The sequence below is a fragment of the Triturus cristatus genome, chromosome 11, assembly GCF_964204655.1.
Source record: "Triturus cristatus chromosome 11, aTriCri1.1, whole genome shotgun sequence".
Taxonomy (NCBI): domain Eukaryota; kingdom Metazoa; phylum Chordata; class Amphibia; order Caudata; family Salamandridae; genus Triturus; species Triturus cristatus.
Window position 1 is genome coordinate 694,747,903 of NC_140594.1, and position 21,750 is coordinate 694,769,652.

Genomic DNA, 21,750 nt, shown 5'->3' on the forward strand with positions numbered 1-21,750 from the left:
GATAAATGCAGGGGATGTCACAGGCGGCAAAAGGCCTGGCTACGCCACTGAATGGTGGAGAAAGCAGCGTAGGGAGAGCAGGGGAGAGGCGCATCAGCGAACAAGCAAAGGGGGAAGCACTGGGTGAGAGAGAAGGACAGCGCGGGCGGGGATAAGCAACACAGAGGGCAGGAGTGGGCGAAGAAGCAACGAGTGAGGGAGCAATGTGGAGGGGGCAGGAGAGAAGCACACGGGTAAACAAGCAGAGGGGAGCAATGGGGAGAGAGAAGGAGGGTGTGGGTGGGGAAGCAACATGGTGGATGGGGTAAAAATGGTTACGAATGCAACGTGGAGCCGGCATGGGAGAGAAAGAGCAACAAACAGGACTATTGGAAGAGCAGCACACTAGAGAGGAGCTTGAATTCACCCGCTTTCTCATGCAGTGCTTAAGACGAAAGAAAAATGCAGGTCCCTTAGAGCGAGCAGCGGAATAACACAAGTAAATTGGAAATGCTCCAGGAGAGGGACAGATATAAGATGGACAAGGCAAGCCATTGGATAAGAAGCAAACACATAAGAGAGAGAGGAAATCCAACCAATGGTAAGCAAGGGGTGGGCTCCAAGCCCTACATGTTCTTGGTAAGCCAACAATATGTCTCACAACAGACTGCACGAACAGAAATCCAGCTTACCAGACCATAAAATAGGCCCTCAAACATGCCAAACACGATCCCGTCAGACCCGCCCTTCAAGGACTGCCAAATTTCCTAATAGGAAATTCTGACCCTGGGCAGGTTTATGTATTCCGAAAATTCCAGAAGCGTCTTTGTGTGGCAGATGCTCCTAATTAAGATCAAGAGCTGCCTGCGCCACTCAGGCCAGCCTGAAGTACAACACATTTAGTTTATCTTCTTCGGAGGGAAGAGTTTAGCGTGCCTGAGGTCGTTTTAGTCGTTTTATCTCCCTCTGTGGCTACCTTGTCTACTACGGTTTGAACGCTAGGTTTTGCATCTGACTGGAAGATATTCTTGGAGGCACACATAGCCAAGGCCGAGGGAAATTGTTTTTGTCAGTGAGATAAATTAATTCCCGTTATCCCTCTGTTGTCTTTCCAAAAGACAGCCCTAAAACTTGATATTAGGTTTGATTATTGTAATACTGTAATGGTCTTTACATGGGGGGTCCGCGCTTCCACAGTGGCAAATCTGCAGAGGATCAAAAGTAGTGCCATTCATGCTGTGGTTGGGGTTAAAAGGAAGGACCAGGACCCTAATGCAAGGTGGTCACTCCATTAGCTACCGGCCAATCACCATATCAGCTTTTAAATGGTCTCCTGGATGTCATGGTGTTGCCACTTAAGTCCTGATTCTTTAAACCATTGGAAACTCACCAATTCACATAGGCCATCCGCTACACAATCAGGATCATGGTTTGTTAGTTCTTAGTAACAGGTCACACACTGTGGCCCTCTCATCCACAAGAGTTTAGACAGTCTCCCACTTTCTCCAATTTCAAGGCAGCCATGAATGATGCATCCATTCCAAGTCTTCCATAGGACCGGAACTTAGAGGGCTCCACAAAGGTAGAGCGTGGCTTAAAAATGCTAAAACACTCCTATTCCATTTGACAGTATTTCTTATAATGACAGAAAATTATGCTTTGTAGACGATAATCAGTAATTTTTCTTTTAAGTCTAAAATCAATTATCATTGCTTGGACGCTTTTGAGAAGATAAGATCCCTTTTCTGGCTCCCAATTATGGAAGCCTGGGAACAGTCTGCTAAGCACTGTACCTACACTGGGGGTGGACTGGCAGGAGTTTAGAAAGGCAAGAGAAACAATCATTGGCAAAGCCACGAGGGAAGTGTTAAATGTGCTAACACCTGCAGTGAAAGAATATGAAAAGCAGTGATCCAGGTAGTGATTACAATAGTCTGATGACTTGTCTTGACAAGACCATCTTAATGCCTTTAGGGTCGAATCGCTGACACAAAGATCTCTTGGTCCATAGTTTGGATTATATAGAGTGAATATCTGTGAATTGTAACAGATTTCAAGAAACAATTGTTGTGAATAGCACGACTTGAGAAAAGAGTTGTGCTATCTGCACATAATCACTTTTTGCACCTTGTTCAGACACTGCATCATCTGCACTATTGTCACTAAGGAACTGTTTTGTGTTCTTCATTTACTTGATGCTATAGAAAGAAAATGTGAATACATACAATTAATTTTCTATGTAGAAGGCCCTTCTTTGGTATCAATTGCAATTATTGAATGGTATGATTGATTCAGGATACCACTGATACACACATAATGGTTTCTGAAAAAAAGGAGTCCAACAGGTTTCTTAATATATAGACCCAGTCCTGGTAGGCACATTGGGCAGATCTGTGCTCTGGGTTTACACTCAACAGCTCCTAGAGTTGGTAGAAGGTCTAATGGACCCAAATTATTATAAGTCAGATTTAGCAGGTGTAGACATAGTTCAAGCATGTGTTCATTTTTTTTTTTGCTCTTCATATATCCGTATGATAGCTAGTAAAATGTCCTATGGACTTGAGTAGCCCCTCCAAAGATACTTGTGCAAACCACAAGTCACAGTTCAACTTTTATCTTATGCAACTCAGACTTTTATCCTTCGGAATGTAAAAGCAATCATACTATTGATTTGTCTAACACTGTGACTAGCACCTGTTATCGAAGCACCACAAGATAATACAATTTGATGCATCTGCTGTTTATATGGTTATTTTTTTATTTAACGTTCATTTACTACACAATTCCCCTTCCATGCTCCATTGTGTTGTACCTATGCCAGGTCTGTATTGTGCTTATATCTTTAGTAATAGTGCATGTATCTTCAAAGCTGGAGTGTTGGTTCATAAGTGTTCTAGTGTTCTTATGCACTGTGACTTAGGTGGGTTCTCTCTGTGGTAAGTTGTTTGCTGGCTGGAGAGGGAGCACCATCTGTAGTCCTTGATGTCTTAAATAAATACCTATTTCAACCTTCATGGCCTGAGGACATTTACTTTTCAAGACATTCCACCCTCTGCAACATTATTTTTGTACTCATTTCTTATACTTCCTCATCTCAAACTTGATTCCTCCCCAGCCTTTGTCCCTCTCTGATCCTTTAATGCAATTCTTTTCACACAGTATTATTCTTAGCACCCTTTACACTTGCATCCATTTCTCCTTCCAGTTTCCTCTGCCTTTTTTTTCTTCCAACATTCCTTATGTTCTTCCATATTACTTAATATTTGGGACCGGAAGGGAATTCTATGCCTCTGCCTCAATAGAAAGGATACTTATCCTGCTCACAACAAGTCTTTGGAAAGACTATAATCATTCTGTTTTTCTTTTTTACTACAGCCGGGTTGCTCCTCCGTAATGGTGTAGGAGCATCGCCCCAAAGCCCAGAACCAGCAGATAATAAATAAAATGACACTACCACATTGTTATTAGCATTTCATTTATGCTGTCTGAGCCCTGCAATAAGTATAGGGCAGGGCTGGTCATGTCAAGGTGGAGAAGTAGTGTGCACTTATAAGTGCGCATGTGTATTTGGCCGGTCGTCCTAAGCCTGCCAAACACACATGCGCACTTATGTTTCTCCAACCCAGCTGTGTTACACAACCAGGTTTGAGAAAAGCCACAGGCTCCAGTGCAGTGTCTGAGCGTCAAACAAGGCCGCTCAGACCAATCCTGGTACTGCTCCCATGCTATGAGAGCAGCGTCTACATTGGGTGTGGAGCCTGTGCACTGAGGGCCCATTCCCTTCCAGCCCGATGAGAGGAGCAGAGAGGAAACTGTCAGGTAAGTCTTTTATGTTTTTAGGTCTCGGCTGCGAAAGGCTGCGCTTGCGCAGTCTCGCTCCGAGATTTAATGAGTTGGAGTGACTTTGAGAAGAGGGGCTTGCACCCGCCCCTCTTCTCTCCTGTTCTCCATTGGCTGGCCTCTTAAATGCTGGCCAGCCACTGGAGAAGAGGTCCAGTCACTCCGTTGAAGCCCCGTCCTTTTCGGATCGGGGGGCGTGTTTTTTGCGAGAAGTCTCAGGGAGGAGACAACAGCAAAACACGCCCCCAAATCCAAAAATGAGGCTCCCTTTCTCCGAGGCATTTTTGCTGTGCCTCGGAGAAAGGCGGTGGTGTCCCGGCGTTGCTCCCTCACCTGATCTCCTACTGTACGGCAGGAGCTCTGTGCTTGGCCGCTGAGGTGACTTGATGATTTTTCTTTCTTCAGACACTCGAAACCCTGACGGGGGCTTTGTTCCAGCGCCCCCCGGTGGTAGCTGCAGTGAAGAGACAGTTGAGAGTGAGGACGATCTATGAGAGCAGACTGCTCGAATACGACCCTGAGAGGAGACTGGGTGAGTGCACGGGGGGCACTTTGTGTGGTCGGCCTCGGAACCTGCAGAGCCACATGATGTGAGCTAGATTTCATCAGCACGCTGTGCGAGGATGACTTGTATCTATCACCCATGGCTGATGGCACTGCAGCGTGGCGGGACTGTGTGGCGTCTGCGAACCAATGCATCCTTTAGCACTGCGCATGTTCTGCGTGCAGGTCGATTTGGAACTCCGCTCCCCTCTACCCTCCCCAATTTAATTATAAAAAAAAGGCCCCCTGCTCGTAAACCCCTGCATTGTACATCTTGAGATCATGCGAGGAGGGCAGCCTGGGACGCTACAGCAGAGCAGGTAAGTGCCTTTTTTAAATAATTAAATTAGGGAGTGTTTGCCTAAAGATCGTGTTCTCAACAGAACTCGGAGTAGCCAAAACTCTGATGGCGGTGCGGTGTTCTCTGCCCGGGGTTAGTTTTAACGACGTGCCTCAGGGGGCGCTGGCTGCTGGAATAGCTACATTTACTATTCAACTCTGCGCATGTTTGGACTTAAATTCCAACACCACCATTGACCCCGCCCCCCAAGCAAGTCGTCCCAATGACTGGCCTGCTAAAGAGGCGTCCGTTCTGCTGCGGTCGCTGTGAAGGCACCGCGTGAGTTCAGCTTCTTTCTCAAGGGGGGTTCCCTTTCCGGGTATCTAGGCTGTCAATGGCAGCGGCCGGGTTTTGGTACTTGGTTCAGGATGCTTTTTGTGGTTGAGCAGAGCTGTGTATTTTGCCATGCATGCACATCTTGAAAGTAATCGAGCGGCTTATGGGGGGTCCGCATGTTCAGTAACAGTCGTTATTCCTTACGCAGGACAACATGGTGACCATGCATGACGTGCTGGGGTACTTGGTTCAGGATGCTTTTTGTGGTTGAGCAGAGCTGTGTATTTTGCCATGCATGCACATCTTGAAAGTAATCGAGCGGCTTATGGGGGGTCCGCGTGTTCAGTAACAGTCGTTATTCCTTACGCAGGACAACATGGTGACCATGCATGACGTGCTGGACGCGCAGTGGCAGTATGACAACACCAAGGACTAGGCCTACCTCCGGCGCGTCATCTACCCCCTGGAGAAGCTCATGGTCTCCTACGAGCGGCTGGTCATGAAGGACAGTGCGGTAAGTGCTCCGAAGCACTATGCTTATATGCCTTCAATATGCCTTTAATCATCCACTTTCTGGTGGATGATTAAAGGCATATGAGGGTTGTATGATTATCAGTTGTGGGGCATGTAACAACAGATCATCAGGTTTGCTGTTGCGCCCGTGTGACAAGTAAACAACGCAGGGAATAGAATAGGGATGCAGAGCTTCGAATCAATGCTAATCCGCTTCCGGCGGTCCTAGAAGACTACATTTCCCAGAAGCCTCTTCTCCGGGTGCGTGACGTCTATCGTCCGCTCCGGCGCAGAGGTCTCGCGAGAGCGTCGGGCGTCGGGTCCGGGCCGCTTGTTGTTGGAGCCAAGATGGTGGCGCCGCAGCCCCCCCAGGCCGAGGCGGCCGAGCCTTGGTACGTGGCGCTCCTGGGCCTGGCCGAGCACTTCCGCACCTCCAGCCCGCCGAAGGTGAAGTTGTGCGTGCACTGCCTGCAGGCCGTGCTGGGGAGCAAGCCGGGACCGCGCAAGGAAGCTCGTACACACCTGCAGTTGGGCTCCGTGCTGCACCATCACACCAAGAACAGAGACCTGGCCAGGGGGCACCTGGAGAAGGCGGTAAGAGGAGGGGGAGGGCTGGGAGTGTCGGGAGAGGGCCACATTTCTAGGAGTATCAAATAGAGTGCCAAGAACTTGGAGGATTTGAGGGGGGAGTAATGCATACCCAGGAGGGGAGGTACATAAACAGGAGTACCTGGGAGAGGACCACAGACTGATAAGAGGAAGCAATGCACACCCAGGAGAGGAGGTACATAAACAGGAGTACCAGGGAGAGGGCCACAGACTGGTGAGAGATCAGAGGAAGTAATGCACACCCAGGAGAGGAGATGCATAAACAAACAGGAGTACCAGGGAGAGGGCCACAGACTGGTCAGAGTTGAGGGGGGGAGTAATGCACACCCAGGTGAGGAGATGCTTAAACAGGAGTACCAGGGAGAGGGCCACTGACTGGTGAGAGTTGAGGGGGGAGTAATGCACACCCAGGAGAGGAGATGTATAAACAGGAGTACCAGGGAGAGGGCCACTGACTGGTGTGAGTGATACATACGCTTGAGAGGAGGTACAAAAACAGGAGTAGTACCGGGGAGAGGGCCACAGACTAGTAAGAGATGAGGTGTAGTCTGAGGTGCTGACCCATTACACATACAAGTGAGGGCTTGTCCCGAGGCGCAGCCAGGAGAGGAGGGCATAGGGCATGTCACTCGGGGGGGTAAGTAGACGTCATTCACAGTGCTGCACTAAAACAACAACAGGGAGCTGACCTGCCTTGCAACCTGTATGATACGGAGCTTTTGGCACAGTTAACAACAAGGATGGTTTGAGTTTCCATTGAGCCACAAACTCCATTTTACTACTACTCTCTTCTATTAACTAGTATTTGTAGAACATTCAGTGGGACTACACGCCTGTATTTGTCATGCAACCTTTTATTCTGCACAAGCCTTTCCCGGTTCACCAATTGTGTATAACTGTGGTATGGGCATTATTTTGTATTTTGCTGGAATGTGTATAACATTAGAATGTGGAATTGCATTTTTTTTCTTGATGAACGTTTAATTTGCATTTGAAAACACTCGAACGAGTTGTGCGTTTGGTACATATTTTCATGCTGATCATCATATTGTAATCGTCAGTTAGCGTACCCCTGTAAAACACTTCCTATTCTTTTGACACACTGTTATAATTATTATCACAAGTATAGCTAGAAGCGCTCTGGAATTATAAAAAAAATATATATTTCTCCAAGGGATGGAATGCTTCAGAGATCTACTTTTCCCTGAGAAAAAAAGTTCCACTTGTCCCTCTTGGTGCCTTGGAATAACATGACAAGTTATGGCAGTATACTTATTTCATCAGGGCTCATGTTTTATCCGGGATTGGTTCTAGCAAGGCTGGGTTTTTTGCCGCCTTCTGCAAATCTATATACATGTGCTGCAAGTAATTGGTAGTTCCATGTTTATAATGCAGTGTGACCCACGTAATTACTTTTTAAGGGTATTAACCAAATGCTCTCCAATCTCTTTCCAAATTGGAAAAGGTTGTAAATGTACGTCTACAGAGGCAGTAGTTTAGTTGTTTTCATGATGAGGAAAGGGGGTGTAGGGATAATGAATATGCAGTTGATTGACAGATTTTCACATGAGCACGTGTAACTCTGTGTTTTTGCTAATGTGAAAATGGAAATACTAAAGTTACCTAGGAGTAAGGTTTTCCGGCATTATCTGTGAATTTCTGAATGTCATAAACATTTCACAGAATGTTGCTCATAATGCTTTGACGTCAATTCTCCATTACTTGTTTACAATATTTATCTGTGTGTGGGTGCAAATGCAATAGGTCTCGCATTTGAGAGTGATTAAACTATTGACATTGTAAATAACAATGCAGTTTCTTTAAATGTTTTAAAAACAAAAACATAAAAATGTCATGAGCAATGCCAATAGCTCTAACTTTACCAATGCCGAGACCATTGCATTGTAAATGCTTGTTTACTTTTACATTATTTCTTCCCCACCAACCCTCCACCCTCCTGCCGGGGCCCCCCTACCACTTTAGATAGGCGGCGGCCGCCACTGCAGTAGAGAGCACAGCTCATGTGGAACTTCAATGACATTACGTAAGTAAAGTAAAAAACATGTGTGCTCCTTTCTCTGACTCCCTCACAAGATTCCTACATACTTACTCCACCCATACTTCACCTCCTCATTTCCATTCCAATTTGATTTCCTCTTTCTCTGCCCATTCTCTTGCACTGCATTGCTTGTTTTCTCTTATGGTCTTTGTTGGAGTAGATATCCTCTGTTTCTCACAGTTGTTCAATCAGAAGTCACACTCACCATTAGTCAAGGTCTGAAAGCACATCTTGCCACTGTACTGTCCATATCCAGCCACTGTCCTGGCCCTCACTTGGACGACATACACCATACCCGGTCTTAGTCCGTCAATCCGGGCTGTATTTGTCTGGCTCTTGATCATGGATGAGTTGAACTCATTTTGGTCCTTTTAAGAAAGAGGACAATAATAAAGCTAGCGATGCAGCAAATCATCCTGAGGAAAAATAAGTCTAGCTGTGCTTAGAAATCACAGGAATCAACCAGCATTAAAATATAATAGCTTCGAAATTAATATGGAAATTGTTACTCACCTGTAACCCTAGTTCTGCAGCTTATCACTGCAGCAAATTTATGTGCATTGAATATTCACCCCCTACTGATTTAGCTTTGAAAATGCAATTTGTTTTTCTCCAACGTATGGGTAGGCATTGATCCTACCAATGTCTAAATGCCTTCTTATGACGTTGACTGGAAATTAATTACAATCAACAGAGGCTTAGATTAATTTGATTTCCAGTGGAAATGGTAATTAGATTTGAATGCTGTTGGCTCACAAAACTGGTTAATGGGGCAAGCACACCATTTAATCCATGTGAGCGGATAACTCTCCAGCCAAAAGAGATGTGAGTTCACCCAGGTTGAAAGGATCAAAACGACCCAGAATCTTATAACATTTCCCCTTTAATGGTTCGCTTTTAAAGATTGGCACCTTCTATGTGGAAATAATTCATCCTCCTTCAAGGATCCTGCTATCTGGTAGCCACTCATTCATCAATGGTCCCTGATCTCAAAAGGTCACTCTCCTAAACTTTTGAGTTATGTTCTCTGTTGCTCATTCACTCTCTAGGCATCAGTCAGTCTCCTTAATGGTCTCTGGACATCACTGACTGTCTTTGAGAGGCTTGCTCAGTTGTTTCTGTTGTCTGTGGGTATGTCATATTGGTGTGTTCTACTCGCAGGTGCAGTACATTTTCTGGATTGTCGCAACTCTCTCTGGCAGCCCAGAGTCTTGTTGATACTCCGGTCTCACATATTCATGGTCTGGAGATATTAACACTTTCTTTGATGGCCACTATTATACGGTAGTCAATCTTTTGGGGCTCACTCACTTTTTGGATGCACTCTGATAATTGAATGCTTCTCTCTCTTTTCAATGCAAGTAACTCTCCGGCTGTGGCTGCCTGTCTTTGGTGTTGCTTTTTTACATCCTGTCACCTTTAAATCCTGACCTCTTTTACTATTCTAAATGTTGCTAGATGACAGCCGTTTAGGAAAAATCTAAGGGCGAATCTGAAAACGACTCTTACCTTGCATTCCCCTTTATGGTGCGTTTAAGCTCCTCCCCCTCAACTTCGACTCTTTCCATCAGTATTGATGAACATGCTCTAGAAAAACTTCTGAGGCCCAAAAGTGTAATTAAATATTTAAATAATGTTGCCAGTGTACCACACCTCAAGGTCCTATAACTGCATTAGACTGCTGAATTGAAATCAACCAAGAAAAGGAAAGCACCAGGCTCCACCTCATTTGCAGACTGTGGGCTGCCACAGAGGCTGCTAAGCTGATTCACTGTAGCAATTGCAGGTACTCCTTCTTGACATTACAGTGGCAGCATGTAAACAGAGTCCAACACTGCAGTCCTTTTTCTACTTTCATTTTTTTATTTGTCTGGTTAAATGGAGGGCTTGGTGGCTCCAAGAGGGAAAATTAAAAAGCTCTTGACTACTTTGTCGCCGGATAATGTTTACTGAAATGTATACTGTGGTGAAATGTAACCACATCTTAGTTGGGTACTTTTACCCAGTCATTCAGTTTTTTTGAGAAAAATCTATTTTGTGGCAAACAAGCTGCAATCGGTGCGGAACCCAGACTTTTAGGTTTTCCCCAGCTGGTGTTCACGAAAGATACCATACCTTATGTTTACTGTGGAGGAGTGTGGCAATCCATACCACTGATGATCAAAACTGCTCCCCGACCCCTTCTTTATCTTCTTACAAATCACTCACACTTAGCTGTATGGAAGTCCCTGAGATCTTTCGTCCATTGCTATTAAGCTCCCAGGTTTAGCTACATATTTTTAAGCTATTCTGCATTGCTCAACCTCACCCACAAGGACTGGTAAGAAGTTTCCTGTTCTTTAGTACATATTTCGAGACACAAAAGATGAAGTCAAATGGATCTATGACTAAGACTCTGCGCTGTGAGGAAGAACGCAGTAAATAAACTCTTAAGAAGGATAGGATAGAAATTGAACAGAAGATTCTTGTATCTATCATGGACGTACATTCACCATCGATGAAACGGATCCCCGCACCTTGGACTTGTAATAAATGAATGCACCGGCCAGAATAGGTAGGGCTCAGATTACTCCAGTTATGCATTATCTACTTAAAAGACCCAATACCAAAACATTCTTAGGAAACAGAGTCGTTGAAGTCATCATGCTTGTATTCTTGATATGTGCAAGCAACATGAACTGTAAATAAGTAGGGTTGTAAAATTAGAAACCTGGTAAATAGAAATAGATTGTTTGGACTGATTAAAAAAACATTAAAAAATGAAGAAAAAAAAATCCTAGACGTTAGCTTGAGGATGACCTTCAATGTAAAGCACTCTAACCCACTGCAATTGTATTAAAGATCTCTTTAATCATAAACCTGTTATAGGAGCCTGTTAACCTGATTGTAAAGCATTATGAACTTAAAAGCCATTATGTGAGAGCACGCCTAAGAGAATGCAATCCAGAATACATATGCAGCATTGAAGATCTAAATAAATTCATTTTTACTTGTCTGAACTAGTCTGCTTTCCGAAATTCCACTCTAAGGGTGATATTTTTCAGATATGACGTGCAGTCTTAAAGTGAGGCAATAAATCTGTTGCTGAAGGCTAATCTACAGACTCTAAATTATGCAATAACAGGTTTTGCCAAGATGCATTCATCATTCCTGCGCATAAGAGGAGATCGTAGGGGAATCAATTCTCCACTGTGCAAGCTTTCATCCAATAGATGCCGTAGGTAAGGCCCTAGCAGCTGTTTCTGTTCTGGGCTGAAATGAACAATAATACTGGCTCTAGAATTGTACTCTGTCTTCCGCCCTTGGGATAGTTGGCGATAGGGGTTTAAATTGACTCTATACCTCGGTACTGCCAGACCACAAACATCTGTTCACGAACCCAAGTTTCAAAGCCATATAATGAAGGGACCTCCTTTCGTAAAGTATCTCAATACAATTCTAGAAGAAGCCTCCTGTGAGAGACCACTGTTGATTGTGTCGTGACTATGATTGTAGTTTGGAAGGAACTGCTATGTTGGCCTGTTTTTCCCTTTTCTTCTCCTTCAGCCCCTTCTTTCTTTACTTGCCTATATTATGTGCTCCAATGCCATTTATGGGACACCTTCAGATCTGCAGCATTGTGCTTTCAACACGTGTTATGTCATTGCAATTTAACATGTTTACTTGCGAAATCATATTAAACATACTGTTTAGAGAACGATTCTAGACGAAGACACATGCAGATATATGAGATGTGCATACAGGAGGCCTTGAGTGCTAAGTTATAAGAGAGGGGCATGCCAAACAATACTTGGATGTGAATGGGCTCTGGTAGAGGACCTGCTGGCACAGCTTTCTCTGAAAGAATTTCCTCACTCTTTTGAGATATAGTCTGTACATCCCCACTCAGATTGTTGCCCACATTCCAATAGATTGGCCATGGATAAGACCCTCCATTTGACTGCTCTGCTTGACAGAAAGGCACATCTATCAGTGCATAAGGAATAGTATAAGGAATGATAAGGTGGCCACCATGAAGACAGCAAGCCTCTGACACACGCAGAGAGGTTTCTTATCAAGCATGGAAAGCGGAATGGATCCTTGTTTTGTCATTCCTCTGGAAGAAGGTTTCGAAAGAATTTGATCAATCCTATGGTTACGCTTGAGGCTAAGGGTGACCCCCGATGATGTCAAATCGGGTTGACATATGGTTTGCAGATTCTTTTCAATTGAGAAGACCAAAGTCGCCTGACTCTTGTGGACCCTCTGATCATCTTCTTGGTTTATTGGAGGGTGGGGAGAGAAAAAGGATCAATGACTTAGAACACAATAAGAGAAAACTTCACATTTTCTTAGCTGCCTTATTTTTTTTGTGCCTAATCAACTATTGCAGCTTCATCCCTCTCACTGGTAAATAACAGCAGCGGTGAGGTGTCTGCCGGAGGATGAGGGGAAGAGTTGTTGCACCACAGTGACTACCGTAGGGCCAAGAGATATGTTGAGATCCTTCCATGGCATCTCAGTCCTATGAAATGCCTGGCACCACTGTTACACCCCTGTACCCGCCACAACTTTCCCACCTGCCCCAGTTCCCAGTCCTTTCGAAACTCTAGACCTTTACTGCGGATGTGGCGCTCTCACCTTCTCATAATAGCGAACTTCATAGTCAAGGATGATGCCGTTTGGCTGCTCAGGCTGCGGCCAGGAGAGCGTTATGGTCTTCATTGAGGCACTGACCTGGTGCATAATGGGAACAGTGGAAGGAGCTGTCGAGAAAAAAGAAAAAGTGGAACATAAGAACATAAGAAGCTGAGAAATTCATACAAAAGACCTTAGAGAGATGCGGGGCCTCAGCAAGGTCAAGGCTGCTTGTGCTCAGACCGGGTTTCAAGAATGAGGGATAAGAGCAAGGTACAAGACGGGGTGAGAGACGAACAACTGAACAGAGGATGAATCAGAAGGAGGGAAAGAGGAATCGAAAGAATTACAGAAATAAAATGAGGCAAAGAAATGCTCAACATTGAGAAGCAATAAGAAGAGACAGAATGAGGAAGGGAGTAAGGGAATGAAGCAGGAACAGAAATACAGAGAGATTTTACAGGATTAAGGAACTGTGACAGTGATAGGCAGAAGAGAAAAGTTGTAAGGGAAAGGGATGGACTGGCTGTAGCGGGCATTGGGTGGTTTTCCCGGGAGACTAGAAGGATGGGGGCCAGTTTTGCAGCCGTGGGGGCCGTTGTTTTCAGTGGTGCAGCAAAATCTGCCCCCAGTAACAAAAGCAACCGTGTTTTACACTGGCACAGCCCCTGCTCCCACCCGGGGGAAGGTCGGAGGAGGGTGGCTGGTCTTAAAAAAATTGCAAGGGCTGCTTTGGGTTCCCAGTCCGGCCCTGGTAGGGGATAGCAGTGAAGGGAGCGGCATTGTGATAAATGAGATATAAACATAATGTAAAGGATGACTGGATGCAGGCAATGTCTCTGGAAAATCCAGTGAGGTGTGCAAGGCATCAAGCAGTACAAGCAGAAACTCCACCAGAGGCAATGGGTCTCTCTCCTCAGGTTTGGTCTTCACTTTCTCATTGTCTTCTCTATAACATAGCCCTGTAGACAGTGCCTAATCTGTGCCAGTGATTGAAGGTTGTGAGCACCCATTCTTCTTTTGGGTGCACGGGTGGGTTTCTTTTTTATCAACAAAGTTTAGCCAAGGGGAAGAGAGAGAAAAGCAGATATGAAGAAAACAAGAAGGACGGAAAAGGAGGGAGAGAAAAAACAGAAAACAGTGACAAAGAGACAAAGCTGGATGAAAAAGAACCTGCAAGAGTGAGATCAAGAGACAGGAAGTGTAAAGTGGTGGAAGAAAGAGCAATGAGGTGTAATCAATACTAGGCATCCTAGGCATTCAGCGGTCCCAACATTCAGCAACTCTGATATTAGGCCACCCCAGAGGCAGGATCCCAAAAATAATATATAGCCACTGCCCTTAAATAGGTTTTTTTTACCTAAATGAACTTCAGACAACATGGCAGAATCTACACTACATCATAGACCCATGTACATACAGAGACATACAGGGACACACATATAATAGATAGAGGAATGAGTTAAAAAACAATAAAAGAATGAGAATGTGACTGTAGGGGAGAAATAACCAATACAAAGGCCCTCAGTAACATATCAAGGTAGGAAGAGACGGCACATTGTGAGTGTAATCAAAGTATCACTACCTCACAATGTAAGTGTGCCTTATAGTCATGGTCATCTGCAGACAGCGCCCTCATCACCATAAGCTGAGGGTTTTTCGTTTGTGACACAAAATCTCCAAAAGTCTGGCTCTCATACAGGTCCAATTACCATAGACAAGGCTGTCTTACTGGCCGGCCATTGTTTCAAATATTGATTGACATATGACAGACAATTACATTTTAAGGCGTGGGCAATGAATCAGAACCTCCAGCTTCCACAGGATTTCTAGAAAAATTGACTTTCTCTCCCTCTCCCATCTGTCTATTTCTCCATCTCACCCTTTAACACATTATCCAATATTGTTTGGCATCGGAAGGTTTGAATTAGCAGAAAATGGGCAATAAAATACAAAGATGTTCCTAATAGGGGCCGCTAAGGTATGGTTTGCCCCGGGCCCTAAAAACCATTCAAATGACACTAGTGACAAGACATGTTTGCCTGCACCATGACATCCGTGCGGCTGGTTTACTCTTCGATGGAGTTTAATCATCTAGCACCTGCCAGACACTCCCCTGTCATACAGTTCCCCCTCTCCTGGTCTCACTGTAGCCCAGTCGTTGCCTCCTCTTTTTCTCTCTGGCACAGTTCTTTCACTCGTTCCGGAGCTCCATGTAGCTCGGGCCCTTCACTCTCTAAAGAAATCCAGTTCCTTGCCTCGCTCCCGTGTTTCCTCCAGCAGTGCTTAATTTGGGCCAGTGGTTGCCGGTGCTCAGCACCAGCACTTAATTGTTAACATCAGCACTTAAAACAGTCTGCCACATGGTGGCGCTGCTTCTGTAATTTAGAGAGGAGTTGAGCAACAGTTTTTCATTTAATCAATATTCATTAAATCAACTAATACCTGCCGCCCAAGCCATTCTTATAGCTTTGGGAAACTGGAATAATCTGAATTGTCACATTTGTAGGGGTGTGATGGTTAGTAGATGTGTAAGTACTGTCGTTTGTAGCACTGAAAGGGGCAACGAGTTGTGTAATTTGAAGTGACCTCCTGACATGGGCCCTGTCACTTTTTTTTTTTTTTTTACAAATTAAGCACTGCCCGGTTCCTTCTCCTCCACCTGCTCTCAGAGGGGTTGCCTTCGCCGTGTCTTCTGGCTGCCAGCCCGTGGGGGAGGTGAGCTGTGAATCCATCGAGGCAGGCGGAGGGGCCTCGAGTTGTTTACCGCCCCTCATGCCGCGCCGCTGCTGTCTGTGTTTACACAGCACATCTAATCCGCCTTTTCTGTGTCTCCTCGCGTGTTCGCAGGAGATGTTAATTTGCTGAAATTAAGCACTTAACTTGATTGCTGTTTTCTTAATTGCCGTTTTTGGAGCCGTGGAGGCTTCTGCGTGATCCACATGGATAATGTGCGATCGTGGGCACCCTGCCATCGTGGCGGGCAGGTGGATGGATGGGCACCTTCCCCAAAATCAAGAACTCCTCCGCGTCGGCAACCCAGCCAAGAGAGAGACGCTTGCATCAGAGCCTTTCTACTATTCAGGCCGTGCTGGTCTGCAGGCGTCCCCTGCCTCCGTGGCCCCAACCCTCCAGCCCAGACAATGGGATTATTGCAAAGCAATGGACTTCCAATGGGTGTAAATCATGGAGGTGTCTGTGCCAAGTAAAGCACTAGGCCCCAGGCCAGGTTCTCTATAAAAGGCTCAGAACTCCAACGTGACTAATACTTTCCTTGAAATATGCTGAATGGGGGATGTAGCAGAGACTTCCTGCTCCTACATGGTCACTGATGTCAAAACTCGCCAATTATAATCTGTGATGTCACAGTAATGGGATTAGGAGGAACTCAGCTTCAAGAAATGATAGTGGCATTTGATGTGTGGGCATGCGTGTGTGTGAAACATACAGGTCCCACATCCGAATCTGGACAGGGTCAATTTAGCGCTTCATCATTCTAAGGGTCCAAAGGTGGACAATGTTGCGTTGGCTAAAAGTAAAACCAGCAATAGGCACCACTTTAAAACAGAAGTAAATACATTAGAGGCGCGATAGAAAAATATATCAGAAGAATATATTTGTTTATTTCACAATGCTTCACTAAAATGAGCATGCCCCAATCTAGGCTGTCCTACAAGCTGAATGTGCTCGTTTAAATAACAAGAATGTCACTAGGGCCCTCTTTACGCGCGAGCCACTAATTCTGAAGGGGCGGGTAACGCCCCTCTTTACGCGCGTGCTACTAATTCTGAAGGGGCGGGTAACGCCCCTCTTTACGCGCGTGCTACTAATTCTGAAGGGGCGGGTAACGCCCCTCTTTACGCGCGTGCTACTAATTCTGAAGGGGCGGGTAAAGGTTACAGGGCCCTCGGAATTCAAAGTTTAGTGGGAACAGGGGCGGCGAGTGGTATTACATCCGGGGATTTCAATTTCTGCAAGCAGGAGAAGGCTCGGAGTGGGACACCAGCGAAAAACAAAACAGGCAGCAATCTCCACAGTCACTCCTATCCTGCATGTTATTCTTCATAATGTGTTATTCCCCCATCCAAATTACCAAGAGCCCCACTCGTAATGAGGGCCTCATAGTATCAATCCGGGTGACACTTCGCATAGTGTATTCTTAAAACCCTTGTGCCACCAACACAGGCAAAAAATACACTATATGCAGTGTAGGGTTTTTATGATTATCTGAAAGGATACAGATGACAGGTGCTTCACTTTATGGCTGAAGCAGGGCACAAGTCCTAAAACAAGCATTGGCATAGCCAATAGGTCTCGCCTTTGGGACCTTATAAGTGTTTAGCCATGCAACAGCTACATAACTAAACACTTATAAGGTCCCAAAACCGAGGCCTATTGGCTATGCCAATGCTTGTTTTAACTGGTGCAATCTATTGTAGCCTCACGGAGAACATCAAAGCGGCCGTGCGGCTGCGAAAGTGATCGCGATCAAACATCAAAGCGGCCGCGAAAGTGAAAGTAATCGCGGTAAAGCGTGACGCGCGCGCCCGCACACATGCACTGTAGCTCTAGGCTGGCCTGGTAGCACTTTTTGGAGCCCTCACAAAATGTATCGCCAGATCAGCGCATGCGCTGGGTCAGGCGAGACCTAAAAAGGAGTGGCATCATTGCGTGTGACAACGGAGGTGACATCCCAGGAAGTGGCATCACAAGCCATGACTTTACAGGAAGTGGCATCACAAGGAGCGAGATCATATCCTAAGGCCTCACATATATGTTTAGTAGGTCTTTCATGAGTACAATTGAGCACATACTGAGTTTACATGCAAGCCCTCCTGATTTAGGCAGAAGATTCACACTTTTGTGAGCTAGACATAAAACGATGCTGCCTTTTGTCAGTGTAAAGCTTCCTGTACCCAAGGATTGAACAAAGAAACTCCACTGTCAGCCTACTCAAACAAGGCATAATAATCCTTATGCAGAACATTTCCATGTAGATGTGATTGCTTTAGCTGCCCTCGCTCTCCAGAGGTGAGACCGCTCTCCTATGTAAAGTATTCTTACTCAGTGTTTTCCACCTGCACTCATTTTAGGAGGTTCCCCAACAGTCCACGACCCAAAGCAAGATAGAAAGACAGAAAGGGGAGAAAGGAGAAACAAAGCTAAGAAAACAATGATGATGGCATAAAAGGGGATGTAAAAAGAACCTGCAAGAATAAGCAGTTGTAGGGCAGTGAAAGAAAAAGGTTATGGCAACTTTGGTAATCAGCAAAAGGATCCTAAGAAAACATTTGGGGCTCTGCATTTATATTTTTACAAATTACACACTGCCCCAAAAAATGTCACCTCCATATTTAGCAGCAAACATCTCATGTTCTTATTTTTGGCATTACTATATCCAAACTACCCTCACATTTACCAGTACCACCTGACAGCTCACCCTGGAATCAGTACTACCAGAATGCCCCCACCAAGAATGGACCATACATTTCAAAGTAAGAGGTATCAGTTCCACATCAAAATAGGTGTAAGTCACACAGTATCCAAGGATGAGTAGGAAACGGTGACAAAGGTAACACACAAGAAAAAGGCACATGCAATTCCAATCCCAACGAGCACTTTCAAGAAAATATTGGCCTTTAGAAGGAAATATTACTAGTTTGCATAGAAAAACCCACCAAGAGGGAAGCTGTAGAAACAGCAACAGACACTACAAACCATGTCCAGAAATCAGAATCTACACTAGACTACGCCTGCTAAAAAGAATTTTGCATCCTAGACATGTTACACCACATGGTGCACCAGAGACAGCCTACTTGTCACAGTAACACTGACCTGTGGGCTTGCCTATTCACTATAACCTCCTCCTGAAGGAGCCTCCCTCAGGTAAGCACACGTGATCTTTCTTTTCATACATTGCATAACTCTGAAATACATCAGTCTCCCAGACCTAAGAGCATCATAACAACAAAGCTACCCTGTGTTACTGTTTTATAATACAGTACACTGCAAGCTTTGCAGCATTGATGCAATAGGTAGGCTTGAGAAGGGCGAAAAAACAAAGCCACCCATACTTTGGCTGGGTAACAATTTGGCAAAATCTAATACAGCTAAAGCAAGCCAGCCACACTCTCACCTCATGAGCCAAGAATTAAAGACAAATCATTGACCTTTGATGTTAAACAGGAAAAATAAAGAGATGCCCATTTAGTGGCTAAATTGCACAAAGTGAATGCAGAAAACTCGTGTGCTGCCCATGACTTCTGTATGCCAGTTGGGTCCAACGGTGATGATTGAGAGCTGTACACCCCTTTTGGATGGTCATCCCAACATTTTGCTATGGATGCTGTGGTTTTAGAACTGGAAGTGCAATGGACCTGCTAACCAGGCCCCAGTGCTAGTGCTCTTTCCCTCAAATGTGACTTGGTACAACCAATTGGCAAGATACTTTAACCCCCCTTGTAAGTCTCTAGTATATGGTACCAGTGGTACCCAGGGCAAGGGTGTTAAAGGGGTCACCAAGACTGTAGCGGTATTTGTGCCAGCCTGAGTAACCCAAGTTAAAATAAAGTCTGCAGGGCTGCTATTGCAGGATGCATGAGCAGCTTTGCAGCTCGAGCACAACTCTGCACACACCATGTGTGACAGAGTCATCTCACTGCCTTAAGGTATGTAAGTGAACCCTAAGGTAGGCCTCCTAAAGCCTAGAAGGCAGGGTGCTTTATTTTAATGGTGAAGGCATATATGTGCAGACATATATACCTCTACAGTAACCTTGCAATTCGAGTTTACTGCAAGAGATCAGCGGTCCATAGTTTAACGTGGACTGCTACAAGACAAAAACCAAGATAGGCAGCTCTACGATGGTACCACTGAATTTAGTCATGTGTGGTATTAAACACCATGCTTTTGCACCCCTGACATAATCCTCAGAGGTTGCCCACCGAGATACACAGTTCCCTTGTGCCTTGGTGAGCTTTCAGAGCCATTTGCCACCAATACAGAAGTCTGACCTCCTGCTGGTTAGTGCTATCACTCCCAGAGAATGAGAGAGAAAAGGCCTGGGCAGGAAGGAGGTCACACTTCACCCCCCAGGATGGCTAGTGAAAGATCCATCAGGGTAGTGATCTTCAAAGGGTTCACTGCCTCCGATAAGTGACTTGTCTCCCAGTGGAGACAATGCCCCTCCTACCCAGGCATTCTTGTTTGCGAGAATGTTGGGAAATTAGGTATTCAGGTGGCATACAATGCCCAAAAGCTAGCCACACCTCTAGGGCAGGGCAGTTGATCTGCACAACCGTGAATGGCTTGTGCCATCTTGAAAAGTCCCAAGAATAGTAGGTTCTGGGTAGTTTAGTGACATACACCCTCCAGGACGTGGTCACCTCAGTGGCAGACTACCCAGATCACTAGTAGCCTATTGGCTACTAGCCCTCACACCCCTAAACACACCTTAAATGAAGGATTTAAGGCACACCCTTAACACCAGAACTCCGGATCTGCTCTGAAGAAGAAAAGGATAAAGAAGATACTGTGTCAGCACAAGGCAGGATTCCACAAAGAAGAGGAGCTAAGTGCTAGAACTGTGATAGCCCCCTGCACCCGCTGGACTACAACTCGTCCTGGACCAGAAACTGGTTCCAAAAGGAAGGTGAATACCTCTGCGACCCAAAGACTTCACCAGAACTTCCAAGGACTAGAGGTACTAGTCCTCTGCAGTCGACAGGCACAAACTACTATTCCAAGATCCAAAGAAGGACAGTCTGCCGGTCTCCGTCATGGACAGCTCAAAGGTAAAAGACCGGGTGCCTTCTGGGAAGCATAATACCGAACCTCAGTGAGTCTCAGCTCACTATAGTGTTCCCAGAACCTCTTAAAAGAAGATTGACCCAGTCATGACCTTTGCCTGGACCAAGGTTGTTGGTGGTCAAGCTGACTACTAACTGCTTCACTCAATGCCCCATATGAAGGGAACCTTTTGCATTGTCCCACCTCTTCTCCTGTGGTGCAGTTGTCGAGTTCTTGCAACCCAGAAGATGCCTTCATTGGCATGCCTGTTAAAGTCAGCACCCGCATCCCATTCAGCACCACAGATAGTCAGGCACACCTCCGCACCCAAGACGCCTGAGCTAGGTAGAACTGTACTACCTGGTGACTGCAGATCCAGGGGCCCTTCCAAACTTTACCTCCAAGGGGCTCCTCTGACCTCAACCTGCAAGTATTATTTTGTCTAGTACTGTGTTTTTTGACAGCTCCTGCGGCTCCCGATCACCGCCAAGGACAGCCAAGTTATCTCTGTACTCAAGCTCCCCGGGCAAGGTAAAATTGTTCGGAGTGTCGAAGCTTGGTCTGTGGGCACGCAAGACCTTAACTCCAAGTGGGTTCAATTGAACTCACGCCACAAGTGAGCCTGTGCCACCTGAGATTTTACCCAATGACCACAATGGTAAAGTTTAACAGCTCTACAAAGTATTGATTTCTTCAACGCTTTAAAATCTAAAACTCCAGTTATCCACCTTACATTGATTCCATTCTGGTGTCTAAATTTATATAAGAATAAGCTAAATTGTTGTCACATTTCTTTCGGGTCGTATCAATCACTTATCGTCAATGTTGGTACTGTAAAATGCTTTGCACGTGTTCCTTTACGTAAGCCTGCTGCTCTTTGCCACTCTACCAGACTGAAAGAAGGATGACTAGTGTGAATCTGAGGTCCTCTTTTGGGTATATTGTCAATATTACATGGTAAGAACTCCCAGCTATATCACATATTATAACCACCCTGCTACAATTGCCCTACCAAAAAGAGGGCAATCACCCGGTGCAATGCTGTGGCCTGAAGGGGCAGTTTTTCCAGCATGCGCTGTAATAAACCCTGTATGCCAGGAGGGGGGCTGTGGTGAAGTGAGAGAGCTGTCACCCTAAAGCAGAATCCAGCTGAGAAGAAGAAGCAAGCCATTACCCAATAAAGAAG

The 21,750-nt window shown here is 45.4% G+C and overlaps 1 protein-coding gene and 1 non-coding gene across 2 annotated transcripts in view; one reads left to right on the forward strand and one right to left on the reverse strand.

Moving 5' to 3' along the window:
- Positions 1 to 21,750, reverse strand: part of LOC146785328 (ephrin type-B receptor 1) — a 793,299-nt gene that overhangs the window by 180,497 nt on the left and 591,052 nt on the right. Inside the window, exons 6-7 of the mRNA XM_085634314.1 lie at positions 12,780 to 12,904; positions 8,365 to 8,527 (exon numbers count right to left, since the gene is read on the reverse strand). Of these exons, the coding sequence (XP_085490440.1) occupies positions 8,365 to 8,527; positions 12,780 to 12,904 (288 nt within the window). The remainder of the gene's footprint in view (positions 1 to 8,364; positions 8,528 to 12,779; positions 12,905 to 21,750) is intronic.
- LOC146785329 (small nucleolar RNA SNORD83) lies at positions 4,400 to 4,475 on the forward strand. Its single transcript, XR_014971319.1, has one exon. It is a non-coding gene; the product is annotated as a small nucleolar RNA SNORD83 (small nucleolar RNA).